This window comes from Zingiber officinale, chromosome 1A (genome assembly GCF_018446385.1).
Source record: "Zingiber officinale cultivar Zhangliang chromosome 1A, Zo_v1.1, whole genome shotgun sequence".
Taxonomy (NCBI): domain Eukaryota; kingdom Viridiplantae; phylum Streptophyta; class Magnoliopsida; order Zingiberales; family Zingiberaceae; genus Zingiber; species Zingiber officinale.
The window spans coordinates 16,340,436-16,364,430 of NC_055987.1; the positions used below are offsets into that span (position 1 = coordinate 16,340,436).

General features: G+C 37.0%; 1 protein-coding gene across 1 annotated transcript; it reads left to right on the top strand.

The window, feature by feature from the left end:
- The first annotated feature begins 11,349 nt into the window (after nucleotides 1–11,349).
- LOC122019890 (probable xyloglucan endotransglucosylase/hydrolase protein 23) lies at nucleotides 11,350–12,639 on the top strand. Its single transcript, XM_042577488.1, has 3 exons — nucleotides 11,350–11,713; nucleotides 11,808–12,001; nucleotides 12,096–12,639. Exons 1-3 carry the CDS (start codon nucleotides 11,456–11,458, stop codon nucleotides 12,487–12,489), a joined length of 846 nt encoding a protein of 281 aa, XP_042433422.1. The 5' UTR covers nucleotides 11,350–11,455; the 3' UTR covers nucleotides 12,490–12,639.
- The last annotated feature ends 11,356 nt before the right edge of the window (nucleotides 12,640–23,995 follow it).

Genomic DNA, 23,995 nt, shown 5'->3' on the forward strand with positions numbered 1-23,995 from the left:
GCTCCTCGATTTTTAACGTGGCGGAGCTCGGCAGTCCTTCTTTTAGTAGCGCATTGCTGTCCTCGATTTTAACGCTCGAGACCTTGCCTCAGACCTGATGTACACCGACTTTCCTCGATTTTGCTGTTGAGACGGTCGACGACTGCTCTTGAACGTGAATGCCCCTTGCCCGACGGTTTGTCGATGCGAAGCCTTTTTTCCTTCCGCTGCAGACCGTATTGCCTCGATTTTTAAGTCGGAGCTCTGGATCTTCCGGGAAGGGATTTATCTTCCCGGCTTAATTAACGGCTCTTCAGCGAGTCCGACTCGTCCTCAGCCGCGAACGTCGTCCTGAGCCCGGACGTTATCGAGGCCACATTGCCTGGGGAAGATACCGTCCACCCCTCTCCGCTTTTAGCTTGTCTCTCGTTTTGCGGTTAATTGCGTCAGCTGCTTGGGTTTATAGGCGCCCAGCTGGTCCTTTTAATGGATTTTTAATGTCTCACTTAGGTCCTATAGGCCGGCTGGGATTTAATAAGGCTAGTTGACGTCTTCCGCTCGAGGATTTAACGCCTACGCGCTGCTACCGCTAGCCTGGAGATTCTGCCTCGATCTGGCAGCCACTGGCGCCTCGGAGCCTCTCCCCTTTCGTAGATGCCTGTCCTCTACGTGGGCCGAGCTCACCGGCCTTGTCGCTTCGCTGCCTCGAAGGATGCCGTTTCAGGGACGATAGACCTTCTTCGGAAGATAGACCCTCGCGTCGGGATTCTTCCTCGCTCGGCCTCCGTCGGGCGGTTTAGCTCGTGGGACCGGGCTCGCCCGCTCCGTACTCTCTCGATTTTTAATTGAGCTCAACAGCGGTGCCTCGCGCCTACGCCATTCTCGCACGCTGAGCTCGCCTCGAGTCCTCTTAGAGGCTCATTGCCTCTACTCTTTTAAAGAAACATTCCTTCAGAGCTTCAAAAGGGGGTCCCATTCCCTTACAAGAACCCACAACATATATATAAATTACATTTAGCTATTCTCCTCATCCAAATTTCTGTGATGTACGAGATGATTCGCCCATGGCCTGTCCAACAGTCATCCGTCTTCATCCTCCAACACAAGCACCCGAGTGGAACCCCTCGACGACTTCACCAAGAGCTTCCAATACCAACGCCGCCGACCCGGCCATTTCTTCCGCATGCGATCGCCGCAACCGAAACGCCCGGGATTACGCTACCGTCGAAGTTTTGTTTCATCCGTCAGCCGGCACGCCATCAGCCTGACGGACGCCTTTGCCTCGCTTCTTCGCTGACCGTATCAAGCTCCATGTTCCTCCGCCGGCATTATTATCATCACTATAATTGATCTCGTGCCTACTCGATCACCGACTTCGACCGGAATACCGCTTCACCGCTATACACCAAATGGAAAGGCGTGACGCCTCCTTCCTTTGGGGTCGCGGATAACATAAACGCCTGCCACAACCACCACCTTCCTCCCATGTGGTCCAATCGGCTCAAGAATTCTAAGGATTTCTCCGCTGGTTACTTCCATTGGTCGTTGCTTTGAGGATACGCGGAAAAGTGTTGTTCAATGCCATAACTTTTGACCAATCTTCCTCTTGGTCCCTTTGGAGGCGAGGCGGGAGGTGAATTGCCCTACAAAATAAAACTCGAACCTTTCTCGATTTCAACTATTTAACACTTGTAATAAATAAATAAAAGAGACTAAAGAAAACAGACACTCGTAGTTTTACTTGGTTTGCAATAAGGGATTGCTAATCCAAGGAATGTAAGCCTACTCTGATTCTCCTCCATGAGAGTAGTCTCTTTACAACGATGACAAATGAAAAGTGAATTGGCGCCAAGGAATTTGATGTACAAGTTATTCGATTGGCCCAAAATGCATATTTAGCATCGGGTCGGGAAGGGTTTCGGCGGGGATAAAACTTTATCCCCAACGCTCAGATCGAGTTTGACTCGATCCGGTCAAAAACCTCGGTCCGGGCGCCCGGAGGGGTCCGGGCGCCCGACCCCAAAAGTCAACTCGTTGACTTTTTCCGTCGCTCGCCCGCTCGTTCAGCTCTCTGCCCGTCTCGCCGGTCTTCTGCTCCGGCTCCCACTAGTTGGGTGATCTCGCCATCCTAATAGGGCTCACCCCAACGTTCCTGCTCCTCGAGCACCTTCTTCCTGGCTTTCGCCCCTCGAACGCATGTTCTTCTTCTACATTGTTCTCTGTCACCTGCTCCCCTCGGACGCACCGAACCGTCCGCTTCCTCCGCCCTTCTCGCTAGTTCCGCCTACGACTTCCTATGTTCCTAAGCTCCAGCACCTGTAAGGGTTAAACATCCTAACTTAGCTTGTTTGATCACATCAAAACACCTTGGGGTTCCAACAATCTCCCCCTTTTTGATGTGAGCAATCCAAGTTAAGTTAGGGTAACCATATACAATAAAAACGATTTATATTTCAATAAGTCCAAATATTTTTCAATTGAAAAACTATAGTACCTCCCCCTAGACTTAACATACTTCTCACCCTTTGATCACATAAAAATTGGGGTTATAAATAAGTCTAAGGTAAATTCAAACAAAAGCTTTAAGTGTAAAATATTTAATAATATCTAAGTAAAATTCAATTTAAAGACACTCTTCAGAATTTTTCTTTCGAAAAAAAACATTTAAGTAAAATATTTTTAAGATAAAACAGTCAAAAAAATTTTAAGTTTGAAACTTATCTCAGCATCCCCAAAAAAAAATTTTCTAATTAATTGAAAAAATTCTAAGTTAATATTCATAAGAAACAATTCTAAGATAACTTAAAAAAAATTTCTAAGTCAATTTTCATAAAAATTTCTAAGATAATAAAAAAAATTAAGATAATAAAATATTTTCTAACACAAATTGAATAACTATTTTAAAGCATCAAGTAATTTAAATTAATGCTTTTTCAGTTAGTCAATTAAACTTTTCATTTCGATACTTGGCTTCCAGGTCGTGGCGAGGCACTAGGCCTTCTTGGTTATTGGAGCAACAACCAATTCCTTAAACAAAGCCTCATAAAGAAATTAGTTGTTTAATTTCCTTGCTGAAAGTGCTAAGTCTAATTTTTAATTTTAAATTAAATAGGTTTTTGGAACCCAATAGAGGTTCCTACCTACATGATTAACCAAGTATTTCCTAGGTATATAGATTTTTGATATATTTCTAATTTGATTTTGATGAAATCTATAATACCAATTTAAACCTCCATAATTTCTAAAAGTAGAAATATTTGAACCATTAGATTTTTTCAATCTTTCTATTTTTTCTTTTAGTTTTTCATTTTCAATTTTCAATTTTCAATTTTTCAAAATCCTCTATAAGACATGATTTTGCCAAAATTCTCTTTGTTTCTAAAATTTCATTTTCTAATTTGGCATTTTTATTTTCTAATTTATACATGGATTTAGTCATAGCTTTGATACCAAAGTAAAGTTCATCAGGGGGTAAGAGGCATACCTCACTTACCATATCGGACTTGAAGCCTGAATCTCCCCCTGCTTCGCTACTTCCATCTGATGTCGCTCCCCTTCATCGATCTGGGTTCTGACAGTGCTATCCCGGCATATTCTTGAGCTTCGATTCAGATGAAGAAGTGTCATCCCAAGTTGCTTTTAGGTTGTGTTTCTTGGGTGTCTTCATTTTAGCCTTCTTGAGTAGTCTTCCCTTAGGTGTCCCTCCTTCCGACACTGGTAGCACCGCATCTTTCTTCTACCTTTTGATTCTTTTTATTCGCATTTTAAATTTATTAGATCTAAAAACTTTTTAAAGTTTCTTACCATGCACGCTTCTTGATCGTGGAGTCCCGACTGGGTTCATCCTTGTTGGTTGCTCACGCCATAGTCCAGGTTGTATCCTTTGATATCTCTGCATATCTAGTTTCGTGTAATTCAAGGGTAGAAAACAACTCTTCTAAAGTACTTACCTCCGGGTCTTTTGAGATGTAGTAAGCATCGACGATTGATGTCCATTCCGGAGTTCTTGGAAACGCATTGAGCGCGTAGCAAATAGTATCCCGGTTTGTTACCGTTTCACCAAGATTTTCGAGACCAGTAACTAGTTCTTTTACCTTTGCATGTAAACCGGCTACTTTCTCACCTTTTCCAGAATGTTGCTCAGTTGGTTTCGGAGGATGTCTCTTCTAACGAGTTTAGCCTCAAGAACTTCTCCCAAAGTTCTTTAGCGATAAATATTTCGATCCGGTTGACCTCTTGAGGTGGAAACACTGGCAGTGATGTTCACGCTGCTGTTTGCTACAGACTCATTCTGCTCCTTCTTTGTCCAATCGCTCTCTTCTTTTTCTTTTCCATCTTTATCTATTGGAGCTAAAAAACCATATTTCATAATAAACCGAATTTCAAAATATGTTTTAAGGAATACCTCCATACGACGCTTCCAGTCTGCAAAGTTCCCCTCAAATTTTGGGGGGACGATGCTTAGTCCGGCCATCTTGTTGCTTCGATCGGCGGTTAGTCCTCCTGAAGCGCCTTGCTCTGATACCGACAAGAGGGGAGGGGTGAATTGCCCTACAAAATAAAACTCGAACCTTTCCCGGATTTCAACTATATAATGAACACTTGTAATAAATAAATAAAAGAGACTAAGTAAAGAAAAGCAGATACCAGAGTTTTACTTGGTTTGCAATAAGGGGATTGCTAATCCAAGGAATGTAAGCGCACTATCTGATTCTCCTCTGGGCGGAGTAGCCTCTTTACAACGTTGACAGACAAAAGAAAATTGAAAGCACGGAAGAATTGATTACAAGTTAGTTATCTGATAGGCAAACTAGTGCTATATTTATAGATCGTGTCAGCGCCAAGGGGTTCCGGGCGCCTGGGGATAAAACTTTATCCCTGACGTTCAGATCGAGTTTGACTCGATCTGGTCAAAACTGTTTCCGGGCGCCGGACCAAAAGTCAACTCGGTTGACTTTTTCCTCCGTCGCCTCCGCTTCCGGTTCAGCTCATCTCGGTCCGGGTCTTCTGCTCCGGCTCCACTAGCTTGGGTGATCTCGGCCATCCGAATAGGGCTCACCCGAACCCATGTTCCGCCTTCTCCTCGAGCAACCTTCCTTCCTTCGCGTCCCTCGAACGCCGCGACGCTCTTCTTCGCCCACCGGTACTCTTCGCGGTCACCTCGCCCTCGACGCACCGAGCCCTCGGCTCTCTCCTGCCGCTTCTTCTCAGCCGTCTTCCGCTCGACTTCCTGTGTTCCTAAGCTCCTGCACACTTAGACACAAGGGTTAAACAAACGCAGGACCTAACTTAGCTTGTTTGATCACATCAAAACACCTTGGGGTTCCAACATCTTCGAGTTGCTTCCCGACGAACTGTCGTCCGTTATCTGATACTAGTCGGCGAGGGATGCCGAACCGGCAAATTATATGCTGCCAAATAAATTTTTTGATCATCTGCTCGGTGATCTTGGCTAGCGGCTCAGCTTTCACCCATTTGGAAAAATAGTCGACAGCCACCAGCAAAAACTTCCGCTGACCGGTCGCCATAGGAAATGGACTCACGATATCCATCCCCCATTGGTCGAACGGACAGGATACGGTAGCTGCTTTCATTTCCTCCGCCGGTCGGTAAGAGAAGTTGTGATACTTCTGGCAGGAAAGACACGTCACGACTGCACAAGCGGCGTCTGCTTGCAGAGTTGGCCAAAAGTATCCGGCCAGCAGGATCTTCTTAGCCAGCGATCGTCCGCCCGGATGCCCTCCGCATGATCCTTGATGCACTTCTTGAGGATATATGCCGCGTCTTCCAAGCTCACACATTTCAACAGCGGACGGGAGAAAGCCTTCTTGTAGAGTTGGTCTCCAATAAGTGTGAACCGACCGGCTCTCCTTCTTAATAGCTGGGCAACCTCCCGATCGGATGGTGTAGCACCCGAGCGCAGAAACTCTATGATGGTTGTCCTCCAATCGCTCGGAAACGCGAGGCCCTCCATTCGGTCGACGTGTGCCACCAAAGATACTTGTTCAATTGGTTGCTGGATGACGACCGGCGTTATTGGACTTGCTAGTTTAGCTAACTCATTTGCCGCCTGGTTTTCCGTTCGGGGTATCTTCTAGATAATGACCTCTGTGAAATTGGCCTTGAGCTCTTCGAAGGCTTCAGCGTAGAGTTTGAGCCGAGCGTTGTTAATTTCAAAAGTGCCTGACAGCTACTGAGCGGCAAGCTGCGAATCTAAATGCAGTGTCACCTGATCGGCCCCAACATGCCGGGCGGCCTGTAAGCCGGGTATAAGGGCCTCATACTCCGCTTCATTGTTTGTGGCTCTGTAATCCAGCCGAACGGACAGATGCATTCGTTGTTCTTGTGGAGAGAGTAATAATACCCCAATTTCACTTCCGAGCCGAGTAGAGGATCCATCCACAAATATTTTCCGTTGTATTCACCGATCGCCGGAGGCACATAGTGCTTTGGCAGAGGGTCCCGCAGGATGGCCTCTGAGAATTGACGGTTGATCCGTTCGGGCGAGGCATCCGCTCGGGGAGCCTTGCCTTTTCTGCTGTCTCGTTTTGGTACTTCATCTGATGAAGATCCTCGATCACGATTAACTGCTGCGGCTTCAGGAGGAGTGCGAAATAAGACCCGATGAAATGGAAGCGAGCTGCGGTGCTTGCTCGGCCTCGATCGATGTTGCTGTCGCCTCAATCCGCTCCTACCGCAACCTCGCCTTTGTTCCACAAGCTTAGCCGCCGTGTTTCGATTAGGCGTCTAGTTCTTCCGTCGAGAGCATCACCGAGCGGTCGTTCGGCCGTCATTGCTTCCGATCTGGAGTGTTCCCCAGACGACGCCAAATTGATCCGTCCGAAATCATCCGGACCTGCGCACGTGGCGCTGCTCGTCGCGGCGAGATCCCCGACCTGGTCCGCACGGACCTCCGTGAACTCAAGAAATCCCGGAAGGGTTCCCGCGATCTCCTACTCAAGTCGTGCAAGTGGACAACAAAGGGTGGCTCCAAGAATCGGAAAAACGTACTCGGTGAGCGTGGGGACCCTTTATATAGGGTGGGAGAGGCGAGCACACCCACCAAGGTGTACACGTGTCCTTTCCCATACCGTAGTATGAGCTTGTCAGGAGCTTACTCGACACCATTGGGTTGAGCACATCTCGATGGGACGATGGATCACTCCGTAAGATTTTGAGTATGGCACGTAGAACATGCCCACGCCGTCAAAAGATGTTTCCCTTGTCCTTTGTATCTTTGCTTCTGTCCGAGTCCGGTAGGGCGTCTCCCACGTCCGACCGGCGGTACGATGGTCCACTTTGGAGTTTCCCGATCGCGTGCCCGCTTGCTCACTTTGCCGATTGTATCGCCCGTAGCGGGCTCCCGATCGGTGACCCTGTTCCATGAGTGCGAACCGCCTCCTCGCGGGTGCCTTTGACTCTAATGAGACCCCGTTCGGCCGACCGGTCTCCCCTTCTCCGGTCGGCCATTCGACCCTTTGACTTCCATGTGGCGTTGACTTACCCCAGAGGTGGGTCCCTGTTCTTACCGCCGGATCAAGACCCAACATAGACCTAATATGAACAATATGAGATTTTAATTAATTATTTTAATAATATTTTAATACTCCAAAGAAATTAAAATAAATAATGAATAGTATATTTGAACTTCTTATAACCTAAAAATTTATAAGACCTAAAATGAGTACAATCGGAGTTCTCTAAGTCAATTAGTAGATTTCAACTGAAACTCACTAATTGATATAGAGAGTTTCGATTGTACCCATTTTAGATCCTGTGAATTTCTGAGATAACAAGGAGTTCAAATATGTTATCAATTGTATATTTCGACTTCTCCGAATGTGTTAAAATATTATTGAAAGAATCGGTTGAAATCTCACGTTGGACCTGATATGAAACAACTAATTCTTTCAATAATATTTTAATACCTCTAAATAACCGAAAATAAATAATGGATAGCATATTTGAACTTTTTACAATATTAAAAATCAATAAGACTTGAAATTGGTATAATTGGAGATCTATAGATCAATCAGTGTATTTTCGATGGCACTCATTTTAGGTCCTATGAATTTTTTAGATTATACGGAATTCAAATATATCATCCATTATTATTTTTAGTCTTCCCTGATGATGACATTTTAATAAAATGAATTTGAATCAAATAAATCGATATGTTAGGGAGATGGAGAAAGATTTAATTACTTTCCACGAGTAAAGTGGGAGGGAGGGAGCTAGGAGGAAGTGCAAAGAGCAAGGAGAGAGATATTGAGATTGCATGAGGTTGACACTTGATAGAAGATCAGGTAGAATGGGAAGACCAGATAAATTAATAAGTCCTTTAATAATTACTAAAGTATGGTATGTCATTTAGTTATACTATCAATTAGAGATAACTCCACAGCCCTCACGGGCTAATGTGGTATCAATGTAGTTAGTTGATACCAAAGTGTATTGTCAATAGGTGTACGTCTCAATTTCTAACTAATAATGAGTATGAAATACCTAGTTAATTATCTTAATCCCTTTTTTTACATACACTATTATTACTAGATGAAGCTCCCGTATAATTCACCTCCCTTGTCTCACTATCAAAGGACCAATCTGGAGGAGTCCTGAGGTGTCTGTCACCTTTTTCTGTCGAGATAACTCCACGCTCTAAATTAGATATTAAAGATAACGTTAAAAATTAAGTAACTTCTAATTTAATCTGGGTGGAAAGTTGTATATGACGTGGTCACGACATTTTAGATGACCAATATTATTAGTCTAAGCTTACATGTTTGGATCGATGATTGAAATTGATGGCTGATGGTCTGACAATGTTGTGGTCATAAAACGTTTGTTTGGCTCCATTTGATATTTGATATTTGATATGTATGATAGGATGAGATTATATTTTTTTTAAAAAAATAATAAAGCATTTGATAGAGTTGATTAGGGATAGAATTATGGATGATTAAGGATATGATTCATAATTTCTTGACCTCAAGAGGAATTATTTATCCTATCTTTAATCCTATCATAATCAACCCAATTTTATCCTATCATGCATATCAAACGGAGTCTGCCCTTTATAATCATCTGTACCAAAGCCTTGGTCAAGGGATCCGAAATATTAGTATTGGTCGATACTCTGTATATTCTCACATCTCATCTATCGACAATCTCACGAATGAGATGGAACCGCTGTAGTATCTAATACTCAGCATCACCTTTAAATAAAATACATATCCTGAATACGATCTGTAATCATCTTTATCTATTTGAAAACTAGCATTGGTGTAACCCTTTACAACAAACTCTTTATCACCTCTAAAGATCAAAAAATAATCTTAAGTTCTTCTCAAGTACTTAAGAATATTCTTGACTGTTATCCAATGACCTTTACATGGATCTGACTGGTATCTATTCGCCATACCTAATGCATATGAGACATCTGGGTGAATACAAAACATAACGTATATGATAAATCTAAGCGATTGATTGGTTTAAGTCAGAGTACATATATTGACAAGATGCTTAACATTTTGTCATGTAAAATTTTAAGAAAAGATTTTTACTAATGTCACATGATGTGAATCTTTCGATTCAATGCCCATCTTCTAAGGAAGATTTTAAGGATATAAGATTTGAGTTTTAGATGTGATAAATTAATAAATATTTTTTTTAATAGATAGTTAACTCGAAAACGTTAATTTATATATTTGTATTTTACGATTTATTATGATAATCAGTATGAAACTTTTCTTTTTTTTAGTCGAGTAAATTATCCCAGGATTAGTCAGCTCTGGTTAGTTAAGCCAGATCCGCCAACTAAAATATTAAAAAAAATGATTGAAATTTATAAACCAAAAAATTAATTATTTTATATAAATAAATAGTGAAACATCTATGAATCATGTAAAATATTAGGATTTATTTATTTCACGTAAAGTATTATATTTATAAATATTTTTTTAAGAATTTTTTTTGCTGAACAGAAAAAAAAAAAAAAAAAACTTTTTGAGGCCGAGGGAGATAATTAAGGTTTTGTGGAATTTTTTTCCTTCTCTGGGCAATCTCTCTTGGGCAAAAATTAATGGACAAAAATCAAAAAGGGTACCTCAAATGGACACTTATTTTACAAAAAAAAAAATAAATAGGGATTTTATCTAAAAATACTCTATTGATCTAGTTCTATTGTAACATCTACCGATTACTACTATAATATATAAAAGTTATTAAACAGTTGCTATAAAGTATAAAAACTATCGAGTAGTTATTTTAATGTATAGAATTTGTTTAGTAACTACTACAATGTGTTAACATGAATTTAAGATTTATGATTTATATCATGTAAAAACTACCGAGTAACTATTATAATACGTATTGCTACAACATATTTAAAGTAAGTTTAGGATTTAGGATTTAAAATTTAGTATTGTACCGATTACATAATAACTTCTACAACCATTTAAAGTAATTTTAATTAAATTTTAAATTTTTTGATCAAATTAATAAATAATATTTTAATATAATAGTATTCAAAAATGTTAAATCTTAAATTTATCCTAAACACATTGTAGCATCAACTGAATAAGTTCTACACTGTAACTACTACTAAATAACTTTTACACAATATAATCGCTAAATTCTAAACTTTGAACTCATCCTAAATATAATAGTATTCAGAATGTTAAATCCAAAATTACTCTAAACACATTATACTTGCAATACATTAAAATTGCTACTGAATAATTTTTACACAATGTAAATTCTAAATTCATTTTAAATATGTTGTAATAATTACCCGATAATTTTTACATATTTTAAATTTTAAATTTTAAATTTATTCTAAATATATTGTAATAATTGCCTAGTAAAGAGGTTCCTTTTAATTAATTTATTTTTTATTATCCTTTCATGATTTATAAAATTTTGGATGTCTTTTTTATTTTTGTCTAAAATTAAAAAACAAAAGACACCTCCTTCACTTAATAAATCGGGGCGCCGCAAGTATTAATCAATCACTGAGATCATGAGCATCACAAGCGCCATAGCCCGCACTGCGGGTATTTTTTAATGTACCCGGCCGGCGACTCGTTTTCGGGGTACGGCGAACCCAGCAGGAAGTAGGTTTGTGAGAATCAAATATGGCGACGCGTAACCCAAAGCTCAAGCTGGCACGTAGATGCTCCAGGAGGAGACAGCTAAGCTCTGTCTTCCTCATCCATGCACACTAAATTCAAAATCGCGTTGCCATGGCGATCCGTGCAGTATGTCTCTGATTGCAAACTGTAGCCAGCTCAGCTGGGAAGCATCCAATGCGACCACTAAATCCCCACTCTCTGCATTCAGCGCCATTCTCATCAGCTATAAAGTGTCATCGGTTCATCCGCCTCCCTCACTCAGTTCCAGTCCATTCATTGTCTCACAGCTCAAAGTTTTACAGATATCACAATCCACTTCTGCTTCTCCACCTTCATCTATTCCGATGAAGTGCTTTCTGTTTGCTATCCTCGCTTGTTCTTTTCTCAACATTGCTTCTGCCGGCAGTTTTTACCAGGACTTCGACATCATTTGGGGTGATGGTCGAGCAAAGATCCTCGACAATGGCCGGCTCCTTACTTTGTCACTTGACAAAACTTCAGGATCTGGCTTTCAGTCCAAGAATGAGTACCTCTTCGGTAAGATTGACATGCAGGTCAAGCTAGTTCCTGGCAACTCTGCAGGCACTGTCACTGCCTACTATGTAAGTTTTTGTCACAAGCTAAGCCGCAACAAAATAGTTTCCGATTCTTGCAGCATACAGAAGCTAACCAGGCGTGTTTGTTGCATTGCTGCAGTTATCTTCGCAAGGACCAACGCATGATGAAATCGACTTCGAGTTTTTGGGGAATCTCAGTGGAGACCCGTACACTCTTCATACCAACGTTTTCGCACAGGGGAAGGGCAACCGGGAGATGCAATTCAAGCTGTGGTTTGATCCGACCAAGGACTTTCACACCTACTCCATCCTGTGGAATCCAAGACATGTCATGTAAGTACTTCTAACATCATACCGAGCAGAGCTTTACTGATACAAAATCTATGCCCTGGTCTCTTTCTCATCATGGTTCTTTTGATCATCGCAGCTTCATGGTTGATGGAACACCAATTAGAGACTTCAAAAACCTGGAATCCAGAGGTATTGCTTTTCCTAAGAACCAGCCCATGAGGATCTACTCTAGCCTTTGGAATGCAGATGACTGGGCTACCAGAGGCGGTGCCATCAAGACTGATTGGTCCAACGCACCATTCCTAGCATCTTACAGAAACTTCAACTCCGACGCTTGTGTTGCATCTTCCAGTTCCACCAACTGTGCTTCAGATGCAGCTACCATCAAGAGTGGGTGGTGGAACCAAGAACTGGATTTTACTGGCCGAAAGAGAATGAAGTGGGTGCAGCAGAACTACATGATCTACAACTACTGCACTGATAGCAAGAGGTTCCCTCAGGGTCTACCCCCAGAGTGCTCCCTTGACTGAGAGAAATAAAGAGAACGAGCAGTATTATTCTTTTATTCATATGCACAGTACGGGAAATTGTTATGGTCGTCTTTCTTGTGAGCAAGATATGTTGCCACGAATTAAGAAATAAAATTATTACTTTCTCAGCTGTCTAAGCTGAGCAGAACAGCTACTAGAATCATCATGAAATTTCGCCGTCGCATCTCTTCTCGTAATCGCAGTCATCTCAACTTAATTATGAACTAAAAGATCATCCTCATCCCAGATGTAAACTTTTTCGACCCACAGATATCCTGAGATCACTCATCTTTAATATCGATGGTCAAATCCGCTTAACTTACATTCAACGTAGAACAAAAAGAACCGATTTCAATTCATCTGGAAAAGATATCTGTCGTCATTGCAATGCATTCAGCGTCTATTGAAATTTAAACGATATGCTAAAATCAATCTGAGCTAGATAAACTTTTGGGTTTCGTTATTGCAGTCCCAATTTCTTGGCATGACAATAGATCATAAGAAGATTTAAAGAAACCTTTACATAAAAAAGCAAGATTGAAGGTAAGTAGGTAACCATACTTGTCTTGGAGCAGAGCATCAAAAACAAGTAGTATTTCTGAATTATTAAATTATTTAGGTTTGCTATATGAATCTTATTCCGCAATGACTGTAAAGACAAGCTGCTCTGCTGGAAACATAAACAACACGAAATGCAGTTCACATAATGACCAGATGGTACTATGCTGGTCGTAGTGGCAAAGCATAAGCCCTTGCTCAAACTTCTGATTGGCTTCTGAACCAAAACTCAGAACAAATACACAATAACTGAGAAGTTACTTTCATAAGATCGCTAATAATTGCAGGAGAAAATGAGATTTTTCAGCATCTGCAGCTTAACCGGGGGGAGATGAAAGCATTATTACATGTTAGAAATGTGAATGAAAAAAGGAGTGGAAAGGAAGAGAAAAGAAGATCCATTATGAATAGGACTTTAGTCCCATATTAAGAATTTCAAGATATATTAGTTGATTTATATTAATTCACAAGCATTAATAATGTAAACAAATGTATGAGGAGAGATTTTCTTTCACATATGAGTGCACAAGAAGGTGCAAATTTAGGACTTGAATTATATTGAGCCAAATTGACTTGTATACGAGCATGACTTGCGCGTCTAGAATGTTAAACTCATAAGGGTAAAATTTATCTAAGTGAAACAACTACGCCTTCTCTATTATGCATTTCTTACTCGACGGCCCAAGAAAACCTCAAAATACAACCGGAGGTAGGGCAAATCTATTTCAAGGAAACTGTGTCCATCCCAGGACTTGGTCAGTTCTGTCATGTTGGTGCAATTTTCCTATGTCAAGATTGATCAGTTTGACTAAGTTTGAGTTTTGATATTTGAGTTTTGATGTTTGACAATATATGAAGATTGCAGGTGTAATTGTCCATATAGGGGATTATTGGTGTAATTCCCCTTTGGTCAAGATTTGATCAGTTTGATGTGAAGAAGAATCAAGTAGGTTAAGGTTGATCGAATACTTGACTGGGAAGTCTTAACTGGAGGTTAGGCAAGGGCAAAACCAACGGAAAAGTTGGCAAAAAAAGAAAAGCTAAGGGGGTGTTTGGTTAAATGATGGGAATCACAATGGGCATGAGTTTGATAGTAAGGTGTAATGGGAATGAGAATGAAAATAAAACCCACCTAGTTATATGGGTTTAGTTGATTCCCATAAATCTAGAAATCATTCCCAAATTGTTATTCCCAAACCCATAATCCAAACATCATCTTTTACTATCATTCCATTCCCTCGTTTCCAAATCCATCAACCAAACACCCCTAAGTGAATCAATGTTGACTGGACACTTATGTGAAAGTTCTGGTCAGTGAAGTCAGACAGTTGAAAAACTCTAGTGAGTGAAGCTAGACAGTTAGAAAATCACGGTGAATGAAGCAGGTGAAAATCTTAGTGAGTGAAGCTAGGTGATAGAAAATCTTAGTGAGTGAAGTCAAGAAGTTGAAAAATCTTGGTGAGTGAAGCTAGGTGAAGAGCCCTAGTGAGTTGAAAACCTAGTGAGTAAATCAAGAATCAAAAATTTCTTCATGATGGAGATAGAGCAATGGTTTTCTCTAATATAAAACTCTCAAGCTCTAACAAATGGCAAAGGAAAAAATCTTCAACAAGAGCAAATGGAGTAAGGAATAAATTTAAAGAAGCTAGGTCAATGACAAAGTGACCAAATTGTTGGTTAATCTATTGTCGAGCAACATTTTGATTCTAATCGGAGAGTATGAAGATGTTAAGGAGCTTTGGAGTAAGTTGGCAAAGATCCATGAAGTCTCCTCCAATGTACCAAGTTAAGAAGAATCCAAAGAGAGAAACTCATTGGATCAAGAAGAATCGGAGATTGATCCATCCTAAAGAGAGCACAAGGGCAAATGCAAAGGGGCACACTCTTTATTTCACTCAAATGAGGAGGATGAAGAAATTAAAGAAGCCTCCACCTCAAGGATTGAAGGGGAGCATCATTCATTAACCTCGGAGCAAGAAGAGGCTTCCACTTTTGGGTCAAATGGAGAGGAAGATAGTGTCACCTCCATAAATCAAGAAAAAACAAATGAAAGATCATGTGCCACCCCTACAATCAAAGGTATTACAATTTTAATTGTTAATAATAAAGATCACATTATTTTCTTTGAGTGTAGGGAAAGAGGATATTACAAGAGTAAGTGCCCTAAGTTGATTAAAAAGAAAGGTCAATTGACACCTAAGGGTAAGGAGAAGGCCAAGGAGGTTGGTCCCTCGGTACGCAAAGGCAAGGAACACATTGTATGCTTCTCTTGTAATCAAAATGGACATTATCAAAGCCAATGTCCAATGGGAAGAATCTAGCTAGGAACAAAGGAGAAAGCTCAACTCAAGGGGGAGCTTTCAAGAGCAAATCCAAGTATCATTTATTGAACTAATTCCTTTGAGCCATGATAAAAAAACATGCTAGATCTAGTTTATATCATTTTAATGTTATTTATCATGAAAATAGGAAGCATGATAGAGTTAAAAAAAAATGTAGCATATCATGCTAAAACTACCTCTTCTAGGATTAGGAAGGTAGATAATAATCTAGGCAAAAATTGTAAGAATTATAGATATAATCTTAGAAATAAAAATGTCCAAAGGGTTAATGAAAAATCTAATTCTAAGGATTTAAGGAAGGAAAATCAAGTCTTGAGGTCAAGCCTTAATAAATTAGAAAAGACCCTTAAAAGAATAGAAAATGTCTTAAAGGGGTCAAATGGATAAAACGTAAGGATAGATAAACAAGAGTCATCCAATGTCCATAGAGGTTTGAGATACAAACCTAAAGCTAAGAATGATGCCCCTTCTTATTATAGAGTTTCATATACTTATAGAACTAACCCTAGGTCTAGGGGTCAAGTCAAGGTTACAAAGGGAGATCATTCCTAGAGTTAGCCTTGAAGAGGCCAATGTGACTAAGGCTTTTAAGAAGTCTAACAAAGTTACTAAGAAAGTCATAAGGGAAGTTATCCCTAGAGTTGACCGTGAGGAGTCAAGTATGACCAAGGCTTCTAAGAATACTAGGAAGGTTATTAGAAAGGTATCAAGGGAAGTTATCCCCAGTGAATGCCTAGAACACCCAAGGAGCACCAATCGATTTTGGATTCCTAGGAGCGTATTCTCTATACCTTAGATGGACTTAGAAAGTGTCAACTCTAATTGGAAGAGTAGTTAATCCAACCTTGGTGAAGTTGACACTTAGAGGCATTTTCAAGGTTTTGTTAACCTTTGAAAATGTAGATTTAAATGTTTATTCTTTGAAAGAGTAAATGTGCCAAACATTTGAAGGTTTGGACTTAATTAAATAAGCACAATTAGGATAAAGGTAAAAGAAATGCCAAGTTGAGATTTTAATATTTTCTTAAAAAGAAAAGGAGCAACTTAGGATTGATTTTGGTTTAGCAATTAATTAGGAATACTTAGATGGATAATCTAGGTATATTATTTATCCTAAATTATCATGATTGTTTGCCCAATATATATCATGACATCATATTTTATATTCATATTTGTTATGAAAAATAAAAAATACCATGTCATGTCATACATACATCATGTAACTATAATAGATTTTGTTTTTGAAAATACTCATTTTTGATATATATACCATAAATCATCATGCATTATTTTAATTTCTTGCAAAGTAAGGATAATGACATTAATCAATAAGTGACATCCTAGGTGGATGATCAATTTTTAAAATGTCAAGATAGAAATGCATGATCCCTTAGTTTAAAGCAAAACTAAAATTTACATCTCATAAGAACTATAAATTGACTTATATGTGTTATAGTGCACATTAGATACAAGTGAGATGTTAGGATGATGAACAAAACTCAAGATGTTGATTTAGTGCATCTTTTGAGTTTTAATTTCATTAAAACACATAGTTATGTGTTATCCATTCATTGGGAAAGCTAATATACAAGTCATGTATCTTTAGTCCAAGGAACATGGTTGAAAATTGATTTTGAAACTCATTTCAAAATGCTTTTGAAAAACCTTGGTGAAGGCTATTTTTGAATCACTATTTTATAGTTAGACATAAACTTGGAAGAAACATTGAAGTTTTTAAATGTTTCCAACTTTGTATCAATCTTTAAAAATAAAATATATTTTCTTAGAAAATTATTTTTTTTCCTGATAGAGTATGTCTTAAATAATGTCTACATGAATTTTTATAATTTTTAGAATTTTATAAAAAATTTTGGGGTATTTCTGAAATTTAGTTGAAACTAATTTCAGAAATTCAGAAATAGGAATCGATTAACCCCATCTTAATTGATTAGGTCAATCAATTATGGTGAATTCCCATGAGCACAGTGGCTCATAGAATTGATCACTGTGATCAATTAAGGGGTCTTAATCGATTAGTACAATTGATTAACACTCGGTAATCGATTAAATTCCAACTTTAATCGATTAAGGTTGGTTTTAAGCGATTAAGAGATTTTCCTAATCAATTAAGGCCCTGATTTTAGTTTAAATAAGTTTATTTAAGTTGATTAAACCATGTTTAGTCATGTTAACCATCCTTAACCCTAATAAATTCATTTATAAATATTTTAGGGTAGTTTTCTTGTTAAAACAAGAAAGGATTGGTTAAAAGAAGACTAAGTTGGAGTTTAGAATGAGTTTTAGTTTTAAAGTTAAATTTTGAATCTCAAAACTTTAAATTTTAGATTTTCTAAAAGTTTAAAAACTCCAAGTCATTGTTAGTGAAATGATAGAAGGTTGAAGCATGTTTTGAGGGGGAGGTACTCTTTAAAGACATGAATTAGATTTTTTTTCCCCAAACAATTGAAGGTTAAAACCTTTATTGTTATGAATGCTCTAGGATGAGCATATGATTAATGCTTAAGGGTGAGCATTGGGCACAATGAAGGGTATATGAGACCTTCATTATGGTGTTCTGAATAATAAGTGGGGTTGTGAACAATATGAGATAACTCTTAAGGAGAAGATTTTTTGATGTGTATCAAAGGGGGAGAATGTAAGGTTTAAATTAGGAAATTCTCATAGAGGGAGATTGTGAAACCCTTATGTTAAGGGAGAGAATGAAGAAAACTCTTATTCATGCTTTGGCATGAAGAAGAAGTTGAGGCTATGAGATTAGCTTAACTTATATGTATTGTCAAACATCAAAAAGGGAGAGATTATTGATGTAATTTTTCTAAGTCAAGGTTAACCAATTTGACTAAGCTTGAGTTGGCTCAAGCTTGAGTCTTGATGTTTGAGTTTTGATATTTAACAATATATGGAGTTGCAGGTGCAATTATCCATATGGGGAGATTGTTGGTGTAATTTTCTTATGGTTAAGATTTGATCAGTTTGATGTGAAGAAAAGTCAAGTAGATCAAGGTTGATCGGATACTTAATTGGGAAGTCCTAACTAGAGGTTAGGCAAGGGCAAGACTAATGGGAAGGTTGGTAGAAAAAAATCTAAGTGTGTCAATGTTGACTAGACACTTAATATGAAAGTCTTAGTGAGTGAAGTTAGACGGTTGAAAAGTCCTAGTGAGTGAAGTTAGACAATTGGAAAGTCCTAGTGAATGTAGTCAGGTGAAAATCCTAATGAGTGGAGCTAGGTGATGGAAAATCCTAGTGAGTGGAGCTAGGCAATTGGAAAATTCTGGTAAGTGAAGTTAGGTAAAAAGCCCTAGTGAGTGAAACTAGGCAATGAGAAAGTCCTGGTGAGTGAGTCAGATAGTTGAAAATCTAAGTGGGTCATGTTGGAGCAATCTAGGTGCCCTAGGTTTTGATGTTTGGGTAAAAGTTTAAATTAGATTTAATGTTGTATTTGATATGCATTGTGAGTGTACATGATACAGGTACAACAAGGAAAGTCCAAGTGTCATCTTAGCAAAGGAGAAAAGTCCAAGAGGAGTCTTGGCGGTGTAAGTCCAAATATGTAGTCTTGGCAACGTAAATCCAAGTGTGACTTGACAAAGGTTGAAGTCATGAAGGCACGACCTCTTGGCAAAGAAAGATCTGACAACAATGACAAGGCCGAAAGAAGCTCTTGAAGGCAAGACATGAAGGATGAGGAAGCATCTGAGGGACGCAAGGCTGATGGATGAGGCTAGAAGGCTAGGTCTAGGTTGGTTGGACAAGGATGAGTCCTGAGTGAATGTACTCGGGGGTTAAAATCCTAGGTTTAGGGTTCTACTATAGCATCCACTGTAGCAGCCAATGTAGCAATTACTATAGTAGTACTATAACAGTTGTTGTAGCAGTCGATTGATGTTTTCATTAGTCGACTAGTAGTGAATAGAATATATTTATTCACTCAACTCATGTGGAGCAATCGGCTGATACTTTCATCAGTCGATTGGTATCGAGATGTTGTCCTGTAACGGTCAAATTTCACTTAGGACAAGTCGACTGATGTTTTTACTAGTTGACTAGGGGGGGGATAGCTCTAGAATTTATATTTAACAAACTCTTTTGTACGTCTTGCTGTTTACCTTTCATATTAGTCCCATTATCATATCCTTGTCCTCTTATGTCATTTATATCTAGTTCAATTTTCTTTATTATGTTAATAAGCGTATCAAAAAGATCTTTTCCTGATGTATCATCTACTTTTAAAAATTCTATAAAATATTCTTCTATTTTGATTGGACTTGTTGAAATATCTACACATCTCAATATAAGAGACATTTGTTCTTGATGATTTACATCAGGAGTACAATCAAGTATAATAGAAAAATATTTTGCTTCTTTTATTTTTTTAATTATAATATTGTTTACTTCTTTCTAATATATTTATTAACTCATTTTGTATATTATGCCCCAGATAATGATTATGAATTTTACCATTTTGAATACGTTTAAGGTGTTCTTGCATTATAGGATCAAACTTTGCAATCATTTCAATTAAACCTAAAAAATTTCCATTATTATCTTGATAAATTTTCTCATTTGTACCACGAAATGCCAAATTATTTTTTACAAGATTTTTAACTATAGCAATAATTCTTATTAATACATTATTCCAATTTCTTTTTCCTTATTTATTTTTTCTTGTAAATTTTGATCAATTGTTTTATTTTTAACCAATCTCATTTCAATATCAAACCAAATATTCATATTTATAATATGTTCACTGCTCGTTTTATGACTTTTAAGTTTGACACTAAGATTTTTCCAATCTCGACACCCTTCATTTGCTAATTGAATTGTAATTAATTTTTGACTAAATAATTTACAACAAAAACAAAATACTTTATCTAATTCTTTTGAATATATTAACCATTTTCTATCATGTTTTTCTCCATTTGATAATTTTCGAATGTAATGAATTATAGAAAAATATCTAGAATTTTCATCATTTGGAAAAGAAATATTGATTTATCTAATTGGACCTTTAAATCTATTAAATTGGTATTTATATTTTTCCATTATGCTGAATCATATATATTTTGAATAATAGTTTAATCAATATTATTTAAAAAATTGTCTTCATGGTCTATTAAGTCATCTTTTTCTTCTCCTGAATTACAATTATTTTCTTCGATAATATTAATATTTGATGAATTCGATTTGTAATCATTAGAAAGTTCTTGATAAATTTCTGTTTGTCTTAAAGTATTATCTTCCGATGAAAATTCAATAATTTTTCATTTAAATTTTCAATTCTATTATTTTTTGAATTTTGATTTTGATTATTAATAATAAATCTATCAAGTGCACCTTTTTTAGATTGGATAAATTATTCTATTTTTATTTTTTTTATACATTTCATATATCCAGAATCATATCTTTTTACAAACATATTTATATTAAAATAATAATAACAAAGAAAATATAAGTCTTTACTATTTTATCAAAATAAAATTACATAAATTTAAATTAACAATAAAACCTTATTTACAAAATGTAATTTTAATTTAATGATATTTTAAATTTAGACTATTACATGCACAAATATAATAAGAAAATAAAAAATATTAAATTTAATTTGCATTAATCAATTTAAATAGTATATAATAAACTGTACTTAACAACTAACAAAGTATATTTATTGCACTTAACCAGTATTAAAAATCTATGAATCATATTTTTATGATTTTTTAATTGCATAAATCAGGTTAGTAAATACTAATGCTAGTCATTTGCTTGCATCGAAAAATAAAATATGGAGAAAAAAATTTCATATAATTGGTCAATTGCTAATGATCTATTTTTCTAACGATATTTGGATTCATTCTATTTATAATTTATTATTTATACAAAACAATAAAGAATATTTCGATAAAGAAGAAAAGATCGGAAAAAATATTACCGGATGATCGAGGAAGACGAAGGACGTCTTCTGAGATTGAGAGTCGAGAGAATCACTGATGAGACGACGAGGGAGAAAAAATTCAAAGAATGAAATTTGAGATAATCAGTAGTGAGAATATGAGAAGAATGTGAAGAAAAGAAAATGAAATTCGGATATGGAAGGCTGATAACTTTAATAGAATATAATAATTATAATTAAGATATCATTAATTAAAATTTCATTGAAATTGATAAATGATTCCATTGGAATTGACTGAGCTTGACTTGGAAATATAAGGGTTACATTTGAAAAGTAACGATTTTATCATTTGACAGGATTTAATTTTAATTATTAAGTATATTTTTAAAAAATTAATATTAATGGGTTCCAATTTTATTGGGGTCTTATGTATAGGTCTTGAAGGCCTATACCTTAAGCCGGCACGGTCTTAGAATCGGATTATTAGATTTATACGTTTAATCTATATTTAATAATATAATTTTTTTTCATCCATACTAGAACCTCTCATTCTTTGTGGAGTACTATAAAGGCCTTTAATTTTAAAGGTTTTTTTCGATTATAAAGTTATCCGGAATCCTAGGGATGATAATTTTTTCCGCGGGTTCAAGGTCTCACGGAGAAAATTCGAAATGGGGATGGGGATCCCTGATTTTTTAGGGATGGGGCGGGTATGAGAATACTATCCCCATCCCCGAATATTATCATTATTATTATTATTATTATTAATAAATAATAATATGATTTTTTTAAAAAAATATTAATAATAATGTTAATATTAATATTAAATTTTTTGAAAATATTAATAATGATATTATTAATATTGATATTAATATTAATATTATCATTAATAATAATTATTAAATAATAATAATATAAATTAAATTTATGAATGAGCCGGGTATGGGAGCGGGGATGAGAATTTGATCCCCGTGGGTTCGGGTTCGAGGAATCCCTGAACCCGAAAAAATGAGAACGGGGCGGGGATGTGAATGGCAAATCCGCCCCTGCCCCACCCCATTGCCATCCCTACGGAATCCTGCATGTGTCCGTGGAGCGGAGTGGCGAGTAGAAGTGGCAGGCAGGGGGCGGTGTTCGACAGACGACTTTCCGACGGACGGAGGTGGTGGGCAGATGTGCTAAGCGGCAGGCACATGCAACGTTACTTGCGTTCGATCGAAAGTGGCGGGCACATGTGCTGTGCGTAGGGGTGAGTAGTCAACCCGCTAAACCGACCAACCCGCTTATACCGATCCGAACAAAAAAAAATAATCCGCCGGATATAGGGTTGGATGTAGGGTCCTGATATTACATTATTTGATATAGTAGGGCTGGATAGTTTTTTATCCCAATAACCGAACCAACCTGATCTGCGATCACCTATACTTGTAGCAACTACTGTTGATAAGCTACTACACATTGTAGCAACTACTGCCGATAAGCTGCTACATGTTATACTAGCTATTTCTGATTAACTACTACAACGTATAATGAGTAATGTCTATTATCATTTTAAAATATTTTATTTTTTTGTTGTACTTATATTTATATTTTATATTTCATTGGATATAGGGTTGGATATCCAAATAACTGACAACCTGTCGGATATCTGATACATAAGAACCACCGGATATAGGGCCGGATGTAGGGTCCTGATATTGCATTATCTGATCTAGTAGGGCCGGATAATTTTTTACCCCAATAACGAAACTAACTTGATTTGATCACCCCTAGCTGTGCGTGAGAGAGGGACGCTGCATTTTTTTTAAAGAAAAACTTAGATTTTTATTAAAACTTAAATCAACTTCTAATTATAAATTAAACATATTTCATCCAAAAAAATTCAAAATATATATATATATATATATACACTCAAACTCTAAATAAATAAATTTTTATTATATTATCTAAAATTAAACTAAATAATATTAAATTATATTCTATTTCTCATAATATTATATGATTAATTGATAATCATATAATTAACATTACGTATAATAATCTTAAACAAAACACACTCTGAAAGTTAACATTGTAATAAGGGCGCACATTGATTCAAGCATCCTTCATCAGAGCATGCTAAAAAAAATCAGTAGCACAATCTTAGAAAGATCAAAAGAAGTCATACGGGCCAGAGGCATAACTTGTCGGCTAGCAGACTGATTGTATCCGTGAAGTTCTACTTCAGCATTTTCCCAAAATCTAATTTTTGAGATTTACGAGGAGTTGAAGGAACAAAGTAAAAGATATATTCCCAAAATTTAATTTATAAGTAATTATGGAAAGATATACAAGGGTTGCAACTCAGGATAACATTAGCAGCTCTGATTGGGAGTATAATTAGGGTGGAAATCTTAATTATTATTTTTTTATAATTTAAGTGTTCAATCCGAAAAGCAAATGACTTGTTCGTATTTATAACTTAGATTGATTAAAGAAGTAAAGAAAGTCTAATGAAGAAATATTGGAGTAAAAGATCATACCAACTGCTACTTAAAAAAAAATTACTAATATTTAGAGTTCTAAAACAAGTATTTTTTATGATCCCAATATACCCCATCAATATTCTAAAAACACATTAAATTCATAACTTGTAATTACATACTTACATGCACATTACATCAGTTTTAAAATAAAAAAATAATTTTAAAATATC